General features: G+C 39.2%; 1 protein-coding gene across 1 annotated transcript in view; it reads left to right on the top strand.

The window, feature by feature from the left end:
* FHIP1A (FHF complex subunit HOOK interacting protein 1A) overlaps positions 1 to 10,740 on the top strand; it is a 273,945-nt gene that overhangs the window by 198,961 nt on the left and 64,244 nt on the right. The window contains exon 6 of the mRNA XM_017871129.1: positions 907 to 993. Coding sequence (XP_017726618.1) covers positions 907 to 993 — 87 coding nt within the window. The remainder of the gene's footprint in view (positions 1 to 906; positions 994 to 10,740) is intronic.

Below are 10,740 nucleotides of genomic sequence, written 5' to 3'. Positions count from 1 at the left end.
TAAAAAAGATGGAACTACTATTAGTTCTTCCCCAAAAATATATACACACAGAGAGATTATCAGTAATTTAAAGATCTAGCCTCACTTTCCTAGAAATTGCTTTTTACTTTGTTGTTTGACTTTCTTCCTCTTTTTCATTGTCTTCTTTTTTAAGAAAGAGAAATAAAGCTAATAGGCCTGGTAAGAACAGGGAAATTATATATTTCATACTGTATTTTGACATTGAAACCATATACTTTTAAGATTTTTTGTTTGGGGAAGACTACTGAAAAGGTTACTTATAAAAGATATTAGTAGAGGGTTATCCACAGTAAATATATTTTGGAAATCAAATATGAGAAGTATTGTACCTCTGATAATGTTTTCTGCTTTCAAATATTATCTATTTTTCTGAAAATATTTTAAAATGCCTTTCTCTTTAATATAAGTGACTATCAGGAAATACATATTTAAAATGAGAAAATGTTTTCTGCTAGCAAAATAAATGTATTTAATTGTTCGTTTTGACAGTTATGCTTAGTTTTTAAAATTAGTTACAGGTTGAGATGCGATTTAGAAGAAAGTAAGGGGCAAAAATTAAACTTTCCAGTTTGTAAACTTTAATTTATGAATCCTTATACATACTCAGTCTGTTTATTGTGTTTTTTCCAAACACACAGTTTAAAATTACCAATATTATGTTTGCAAGTTCAACTTCTGTGAATTTTAACCAAGCTGTTTATGCTGGAATAAGCTATTTGAAGGGCTTACATGACAGTATGAGGTCTGATTTGTTCTTTAATCACAGAATAAATGGCCAAAATTTGGATTTCCTTTTTGAGTTCAGGATGTACACAGAATTGTTTTATTTTAAGAACTGAAGATTGAACTCTTTGCCTTTTTCTTGACTATCTGCGTCTCTCTTAGGTGGCTCACCCCTTGATTCGAAATCAGCTTGTCAATTATATTTACAATGGATTTTTGGTACCAGTCTTGGCTCCTGCTCTCCATAAGGTCAGTGATTGGCTCATGTAATCTTCTGTCTCTATAATACAAGTGATGGACACTGAGGAGGGTAAACATAGTGTAACTGATTTGATGGTGACTTTAGCCTTATTTTTCTTCTCATTCTATCTCTATTTCTTAGCAATATCAAACACAGGTCTTAAAATGGCCACAGCTTAAACTGATGGGTTCTGTCTGGTGTCATAGAATACAGTATTGTGAGTGTTAAGTAGGATAGTCAGTCCAAAGGAACAATGGCAGATAGACTCCGACTCTGTGCCTGCTTCACTTTGTGGGTGGTGGCTACTTGGAACTGTCAAGCTGTCCTCCAAGGCTAAGTCTGTCATAGAGAATGCAAGGTATGCTGTGGGCATGGAGAGGAGCAGTAGTAGCACAAGTGCCATAGATTTGCCATCTACTTAATAGAACATAATTCTTTATTGTAACAGTTTTGTGACAGCAAAAATTAAAGTGAAGCCAAGTTAAGGTCCCATCAAAGGTTGGCTGTCTCATTAGCACCACTCTGAATTTCTTATGACTCTCTGATTTTGTATGATAAATCAACTGATATCTTTTCCATTGTGAGCTGTCAGGCGATACCCCTGGGCCTAGAATTCTGATTTTTCATTTTTCCTTCACTAAATAAAGAGACTTGTGCAGTATTTAGTTCAGGGGTTCTTTGTCAAGATTTTGTAATCACACCTCTGGCAGGGACAGAAGCAAAGAGCAACTTGATCATATGTTGTTTTGATGGAATGCCCACCATTCTGCATCCTGAATTTCAATTTCTACAGGCTTTTATTTTACAGAAGCCAAAAATACTTGATTATGGCAACGTTGAAACCTTGCCATCCAAGCTGATGGGGTTTCTGGTTTAGAGCAGATCTTGACAGAAGATGTTCATCTCTTACTATTTAGTGCCTCTCCAGCATAGTGGCCATGTTTTCCAAGCCAAACAGGGTACTTGTTGACTTAGATTTTTATGTTATTTCTAGGTTCAAGAGGTCATCTTTGATGTGGTTTAAACATAAAAATACTGAGGTTTCCATGTTATTTTAGTAGTTTATGGGCACAAAGGAACCAAGTCTGTGAAATTAGATCTCTCTTGGAAAATAAGGGATTAACTTTGGAAAATACAGAACTTGTATTTGTTTCTAGGTTAACTTTGTGTTTGTCAATATTTCATTGTTCCAGGGGTGGAATGGGTATCTTGCATTGAAGACCTCTAAACCTCTGCATGGACGAATTTTCCTCTTTGGAGGAACACAAGAGTGCTATAGAAATTCTCTGGCAGTAATTATCCATATATATACTCTCACACATTTAGACTTCTTTCTTCATTCATTTCCATCCTTTTCCTCATTGACCTATTGACATAAAATAATTTCCTGTCATTATTATAATAGTGACAATTATTATAATTACTATTTGTTCAGGAAATTTTATGTTATTATAATTAGCACACTTTAGTGTTACAAATATTAATGATAGCTCTTTATCCATAATTGAGGATACCTCAGAGAGCTGTTACGAGGATCTTACTGGTCACCCCACAATTCTTCTTCATAGCACTTAGCACAAGTAGAGTTAAATCATTACGTGTGCTATTACTTGCTTAATGTCTTCTCCACAGTGGCATGCACACTTCCGTGTATGGCATATTATCACATGTGTTTTGTTCACTGGGATATCTCCAGTGCTGAACACAGTACCTTAGACTTAGGAGGCTGAAGAAACAACACACCAATGGAATGTCTGTTAAAGTGCCAACAGAGTGCTGGCACTTAGTACTTTCCCAGACAGTGGTTTGTAAGAGAATAATAGCTGACATTTGATCTAGCACTTTACATGTATTATGTAATATCCTCAGTTGTGCCCATAATTAAAATGAGAGTTTTAAAACCATAAAGTTAATACATGCTTATTGTAAAAATAAAAAAGTCAATGCTGAATATGTAAAATGAAAAGCGAATGTTACTGTATTAGGTTTGAATTTCCAACCCCTAATTAAGATTCCTTAACTTGTATCCATTGCAGACAATTTCTCTAAGGGCTATATAGCAACTAGGGAGAACGAAGACGGATTTTTTCCTTCTTAATTAATTTTTCTCCCTGTTCTCCGTCTGTTTTTTGTTTGTTTGCTTTTTTATCATTTACAATGAACAGGGTTGGGGAGGGAGCAGGCCAGGGAAGGTGAACAGCCTCTCCTGTGGCTCTTGGCTCCCTATGTGGTTGATGAAGAAAGGAGCCATTTCACGAGTGGCAGGACAGGAAATCAGAAGCACTTGAACAAAGAAGTCTAGAACTGGATGTTTCTTGAGGGGTTCCCAGTGAGAGCAGTCATATCCTATATCCTATGTTTCCCCCTTTGATATGGGGAATGATACCAAGAAGTCTGGGCTCAGGTCTACTGGAGGGACTACTGTCTGTGTTTTCTATACTCCATGTCCACTGCCTTGACATGAACAGTATTTTTTTTTAAATTGTGTATTTATTTTTATTTTATTTTTATTATACTTTAAGTTCTGGGATACACATGCAGAATGTGCAGGTTTGTTACATATGTATACACGTGCCATGGTGGTTTGCTGCACCCATCAACTCATCATCTACATTGGGTGTTTCTCCTAATGCTATCCCTCCCCTAGCCCCCACCCCCTGACAGGCCCCGGTGTGTGATGTTTCCCTTTTTGTGTCCATGTGTTCTTGTTGTTCAACTCCCACTTATGAGTGAGAACATGCGGTGTTTGGTTTTCAGTTCCTGTGTTAGTTTGCTGAGAATGATGGTTTCCAGCTTCATCCATGTGCACGCAAAGGACATGAACTCATTCTTTTTTATGGCTGCATATTCCATGGTGTATATGTGCCACATTTTCTTTATCTAGTCCATCATTGATGGGCATTTGGGTTGGTACCAAGTCTTTGCTATTGTTAGTAGTGCTGAAATATATATAATATATATTGTTAGTGTGCATGTGTCTTTATAGTAGAATGATCTATAATCTTTTGGGTATACACCCAGTAATGGTATTGCTGGGTCAAATGGTATTTCTGGTTCTGGATCCTTGAGGAATTGCCGCACCATCTTCCACAGTGGTTGAACTAATTTACACTCCTGCCAACAGTGTAAAAGTGCTACTATTTCTCCACATCCTCTCCAGCATCTGTTGTTTCCTGACTTTTTAATGATTGCCATTCTAACTAGCATGAGATGGTATCTCATTGTGGTTTTGATTTGCATTTATCTAATGACCAGTGATGATGAGCTTTTTAAAATATGTTTGTTGGCTGCATAAATGTCTTCTTTTGAGAAGTGTCTGTTCATATCCTTTGCCCACTTTTTGATGGGGTTTTTTCTTGTAAATTTGTTTAAGTTCTTTGTAGATTCTGGATATTAGCCCTTTGTCAGATGGATAGATTGCAAAAATTTTCTCCCATTCTGTAGGTTGCGTGTTCACTTTGATGCTAGTTTCTTTTGCTGTGCAGAAGCTCTTTAGTTTAATTAGATCCCATTTGTCAATTTTGGCTTTTGTTGCCATTGCTTTTGGTGTTTTAGTCATGGAATCTTTGCCCATGCCTATGTCCTGGATGATATTGCCTAGGTTTTCTTCTAGGGTTTTTATGGTTTTAGGTCTTACATTTAAGTCTTTAATCCATCTTGAGTTAATTTTTGTATAAGGTGTAAGGAAGGGGTCCAGTTTCAGTTTTCTGCATATGGCTAGCCAGTTTTCTCAGCACCATTTATTACATAGGGAATCCTTTCCCCATTGCTTGTTTTAGTCAGGTTTATTGAAGATCAGATGGTTGTAGATGTGTAGTATTATTTCTGAGGTCTCTGTTATGTTCCACTGGTCTATATATCTGTTTTGGTACCAGTACTGTGCTGTATTTGTTACTGTAGCCTTGTAGTCTAGTTTGAAGTCAGGTAGTGTGATGCCTCCAGCTTTGTTCTTTTTGCTTAGGATTGTCTTGGCTATACGAGCTCTTTTTTGGTTCCATATGAAATTTAAAGTAGTTTTTTTCTAATTCTGTGAAGAAAGTCAATGGTAGCTTGATGGGGATAGCATTGAATCTATAAATTACTTTGGGCAGTATGGCCATTTTCACGATATTGAGTCTTCCTATCCATGAGCATAGAATGTTTTTCCATTTGTTTGTGTCCTCTCTTATTTCCTTGAGCAGTGGTTTGTAGCTCTCCTTGAAGAGGTCCTTTACATCCCTTGTAACTTGTATTCCTAGGTATTTTATTTTCTTTGTAGCAATTGTGAGTGGGAGTTCACTCATGATTTGGCTCTCTGTCTATTATTGATATATAGGAATGCTTGTGATTTTGCACATTACTTTTGTATCCTAAGACTTTGCTGAAGTTGTTATCAGTTTAAGGAGATTTTTGGCTGAGACGGTGGGGTTTTCTAAATATACAATCATGTCATCTGCAAACAGAGACAATTTGACTTCCTCTCTTCCTGTTTGAATACCCTTTATTTCCTTCTCTTGCCTAGTTGCCCTGGCCAGAACTTCCACTATTATGTTGAATAGGAGTGGTGAGAGAGGGCATCCTTGTCTTGTGCCAGTTTTCAAATAGAATGCTTCCAGCTTTTGCCTATTCAGTATGATATTGGCTGTGGGTTTGTCATAAATAGCTCTTATTATTTTGAGATACATTCCATCAGTACTTAGTTTATTGAGAGTTTTTAGCGTGAAGGGGTGTTGAATTTTATCGAAGGCCTTTTCTGCATGTATTGAGATAATCATGTGGTTTTTGTCATTGGTTTTGTTTATGCGATGGATTAGGTTTATTGATTTGCATATGTTGAACCAGCCTTGCATCACAGGGATGAAGCTGACTTGATTGTGGTGGATAAGCTTTTTGATGTGCTGCTAGATTCAGTTTGCCAGTATTTTCTTGAGGATTTTCACATCGATGTTCATCAGGGACATTGGCCTGAAATTTTCTTTTTTTGTTGTGTCTCTGCCAGATTTTGGTATCAGGATGATGCTGGCTTCATAAAATTAGTTAGGGAGGAGTCCCTCTTTTTCTATTGTTTGGAATAGTTTCAGAAGGAATGGTACCAGCTCATCTTTGTACCTTTGGTAGAATTTGGCTGTTAATCTGTCTAGTCCTGGGCCTTTTTTTTGGTTGGTAGGCATTAGTTAACTTCTTATCTGTTCAGGGATTCGACTTCTTCCTGGTTTGTCTTGGGAGGGTGTATGTGTCCAGGAATTTATCTCTTTCTTTTAGATTTTCTAGTTTATTTGCGTAGAGGTGTTTATAGTATTCTCTGATGGTAGTTTGTATTTCTGTGGGATCAGTGGTGATACCTCCTTTGTCATTTTTTGTTGTGTCTATTTGATTCTTCTCTCTTTTCTTCTTTGTTAGTCTGGCTAGCAGTCTATCTATTTTGTTAACCTTTTCAAAAAACCAGCTCCTGGATTCATTGATTTTTTTGAAGAGTTTTTCATGTCTCTATCTCCTTCAGTTCTGTTCTGATCTTAGGTGTTTCTCGTCTTCCGCTAGCTTTTGAATTTGTTTGCTCTTGCTTCTCTAGTTCTTTTAATTGTGATGTTAGGGTATCAATTTTAGATCTTTCCCACCTTCTCCTGTGGGCATTTAGTACTATAAATTTCCCTTTAAATACTGCTTTAGCGGTGTCCCAGAGATTTTGGTATGTTGTGTCTTTGTTCCCATTGGTTTCAAAGTATTTATTTCTGCCTTAATCTCATTATTTATCCAGTAGTCATTCAGGAGCAGATTGTTCAGTTTCCATGTAGTTGTGCGGTTTTGAGCGAGTTTCCTAATCCTGAGTTCTAATTTGATTGCACTGTGGTTGATCTGAGGGACTGTTTGTTATGATTTCCATTCTTTTGCATTTGCTGAGGAGTGTTTTACTTCCAATTATGTGGTCAATTTTAGAATAAGTGTGGTGCTGAGAAGAATGTATATTCTGTTGATTTGGGGTGGAGAGTTCTGTAGATGTCTATTAGGTCTGCTTGGTCCAGAGCTGAGTTGAAGTCCTGAATATCCTAGTTAATTTTCTGTCTCATTGATCTGTCTCGTATTGACAGTGGAATGTTAACATCTCCCGCTATTATTGTGTGGGAGTCTAAGTCTCTTTGTAGGTGTCTAAGACCTTGTTTTGTGAATCTGGGTGCTCCTGTATTGGGTGCATATATATTTAGGATAGTTAGTTCTTCGTGTTGCATTGATCCCTTTACCATTATGTAAGGCCCTTCTTTGTCTCTTTTGATCTTTGTTGGTTTAAAGTATGTTTTATCGGAGACTAAGATTGCAACCCTGCTTTTTTTTTGCTTCCATTTGCTTGGTAAATATTCCTCCATCCCTTTATTTTGAGCCTATGTGTGTCTTTGTACATGAGATAGATCTCCTGAATACAGTACACTGATGGGTCTTAATTCTTTATCCAATTTGCAAGTCTGTGTCTTTTAACTGGGGCATTTAGCCCGTTTACATTTAAGGTTAATATATGTTATGTGTGAATTTGATCCTGTCATTATGATGCTAGCTGGTTATTTTGCCCATTAGTTGATGCAGTTTCTTCATAGTGTCAATGGTCTTTACAGTTTGGTAAGTTTTGCAGTGGCTGGTTTTGGTTTTCTTTTCATATCTAGTGCTTCCTTCAGGAGCTCTTGTAAGGCAGGCCTGGTGGTGACAAAATCTCTCGGCATTTGCTTGTCTGTAAAGGATTTTATTTCTCCTTCGCTTAGGAAACTTAGTTTGGCTGGATATGAAATTCTGGCTTGAAAATTCTCTTCTTTAAGAATGTTGAATGTTGGCCCCACTCTCTTGTGGCTTGTAGGGTTTCTGCAGAGCTATCCACTGTTAGTCTGATGGGCTTCCCTTTGTGGGTAGCTTGACCTTTCTCTCTGGCTGCCCTTAACATTTTTTCCTTCATTTCAACCTTGTTGAGTCTGACGATTATGTGTCTTGGGGTTGCTCTTCTTGAGGTGTATCTTTGTGGTGTTCTCTGTGTTTTCTGAATTTGAATGTTGGCCTGTCTTGCTAGGCTGGGGATGTTCACCTGGATAATATCCTGAAGAGTGTTTTCCAACTTGGTTTCATTCTCCCCGTCACTTTCAGGTATACCAATTAAACATAGGTTTGGTCTTTTCACATAGTCCTATATTTCTTGGAGGCTTTGTTATTTCCTTTCCATTCTTTTTTTTCTCTAATCTTGTTTTCACACTTTATTTCATTAAGTTGATCTTCACTCTCTGATATCCTTTCTTCCACCTTATTGATGCGGCTGTTGATACTTGTGTATGCTTCACAAAGTGCTTGTGCTGTGTTTTCAGCTCCATCAGGTCATTTACATTCTTTTCTAAACTGGTTATTCTAGGTAGCAATTCCTCTAACTTTTTTTCAAGGTTCTTACCTTGCTTGCATTGGGTTAGAACATACTTTAGCTCAGAGGAGTTTGTTATTACCCGCCTTCTGAAGCCTACTTCTGTCAATTTGTCAAACTCATTCTCCGTCCAGTTTTGTTCCCTTGCTGGTGAGGAGTTGTGATCCTCTGGAGGAGAAGAGGTGTTCTGGTTTTGGATTTTCAGCCTTTTGTGCTGATTTTCTTCATCTTTGTGGTTTTACCTACCTTTGGTCTTTGATGTTGGTGACCTTCGGATGGGGTTTTGAGTAGACATGCTTTTGTTGATGATGTTGCCATTCCTTTCTGTTTGTTAGTTTTCCTTCTAACAGTCAGGCCCTTCTGCTGCAAGTCTGCTGGAGTTTGCTGGAGGTCCACTCCAGACCCTGTTTGCCTGGGTGTCACTAGTGGTGGCTGCAGAACAGCAAAGGAACAGCTGCCATTCCTTCCTCTGGAAGCTTCATCCCAGAGGGTCACCCACCAAATGCCAGGGGAGCTCTCCTGTATGAGGTGTCTGTCGACCCCTTCAGGGAGGTGTCTCCCTGTCAGGAGGCACAGGGGTCAGGGACTCACTTGAGGAGGCAGTCTGTCCCTTGGCAGAGCTCGAGCACTGTGCTGGGAGATCTGCTGCTGTCTTCAGAGCTGGCAGGCAGGAACATTTAAGTCTGCTGAAACTGTGCCCATAGCCGCCCCTTCCCCAGGTGCTCTGTCCCAGGGAGATGGGAGTTTTATCTCTAAGCCCTTGACTGGGGCTGCTGCCTTTCTTTCAGAGATGTCCTGCCCAGACAGGAGGAATCTAGAGAGGCAGTCTGACTACAGCTGCTTTGCTGAGCTGCAGTGGGCTCCACCCAGTTCGAACTTCCAGGTGACTTTGTTTATACTGTGAGGGGAGAACTGCCTACTTAAGCCTCAGTAATGGCAGATGCCCCTCCCCGCACCAAGCTCGTGTGTCCCAGGTCGACTTCAGACTGCTGTGCTGGCAGTGAGAATTTCAAGCCAGTGGCTTGCTTTCAGGCTTGCTGGCCTGTGTGGGGTGGGATCTACTGAACTAGATCACTTGGTTCCCTGGCTTCAGCCCCCCTTTTAGGGGAGTGAACGGTTCTGTCTTGCTGGCCTTCCAGGCACCACTGGGGTATGAAAAAAAAAAAAAAAAAAAAAAAACTTCTGCAACTAGCTCAGTGTCTGCCCAAATGGCCAGCCAGTTTTGTGCTAGAAACCCAGGGCCTTGGTAGTGTAGTCACCTGAGGGAATCTCCTGGTCTGCGGGTTGTGGACTGTGGGAAATGTGTAGTATCTGGGCTGGAATGCACCATTCCTCACAGCACAGTCCCTCGCGGTTTCCCTTGGCTAGGGGAGGGAGTTCCCAACCCCTCGCGCTTCGCAGTGAGGCAATGCCCCACTCTGCTTTGGCTCACCCTCGGTAGGCTGCACTCACTGTCTAACCAGTCCCAGTGAGATGAACTGGGTATCTCAATGGGAAATGCAGAAATCACCCGCCTTCTGCTTGATCTTGCTGGGTGCTGCAGACTGGAGCAGTTCCTATTTGGCCATCTTACCAGCCACCTCTATTTATTCTATGAGGCTTATTTAGTATCCTAAATAAATTTTCTTTGTGCACTCTCTCAGCCACCAACTTATGCATAACATTTTAGTTACCTGCCGTCAGCGTAGGCAGTTTACAGAGGTGAACCTATTCTGTCTCATAAATAATATAAATAATTTCATGCTTAAACAATATTTCTACCGCATTTCTGAACCAGAGAAGAAGTCATCACAAAGTGTTGCAGGTAATAAAAGGTGAGGAGTGGAAATCCTTGACAAGTGAAGATTGTCTCCGCTTTCCTCTTCCCACTCTATGTGAGGATAATACAATACTTAGCCTTTGCAAGTTGTTCTCATAAGTTCTTGTGTTACGTGCTTTCCTCATCCAGATGGGCATTTATTTTTCTGTGTTAGTAAAATGGCATTTCTGATTTTTTTAAAGGGCTGCACAGTTTTCTACAGTGTGAATAGGTTCACAGTTCCTTATTCACAACTTAAACTTCAAAAGCTCTGGAAACAGTTTTCTTACAGTTCACTTGGTTCACAACCTAACCTTTGATGAACTCATTTGGTATTGAACCCTACTTGAACCACTTCAAGGCAATTTACTTTTAACTCACTTGTGTTAATGTTTGTATGTTTTGTAGAAAAAGCTGTAATATATTTGATTATAAGGTACTGCCCCATCACCCCTGGGGATGTTCTGTCAAATATGGCAGATGTACATTACTTTTCTTAAAGTTTTGCATTCCAAAATACACATGGTCTCCAGGGTTTGGGATAAGGGATTGGAAGCCTATTTTGGACATATGGGAAAGGATAAATTTTTAATT

This window comes from Rhinopithecus bieti, unplaced genomic scaffold, assembly GCF_001698545.2.
Source record: "Rhinopithecus bieti isolate Rb0 unplaced genomic scaffold, ASM169854v2 scaffold_3878, whole genome shotgun sequence".
NCBI classification, from domain to species: Eukaryota; Metazoa; Chordata; class Mammalia; order Primates; family Cercopithecidae; genus Rhinopithecus; species Rhinopithecus bieti.
This window is presented reverse-complemented; position numbering and strand designations above follow the sequence as displayed.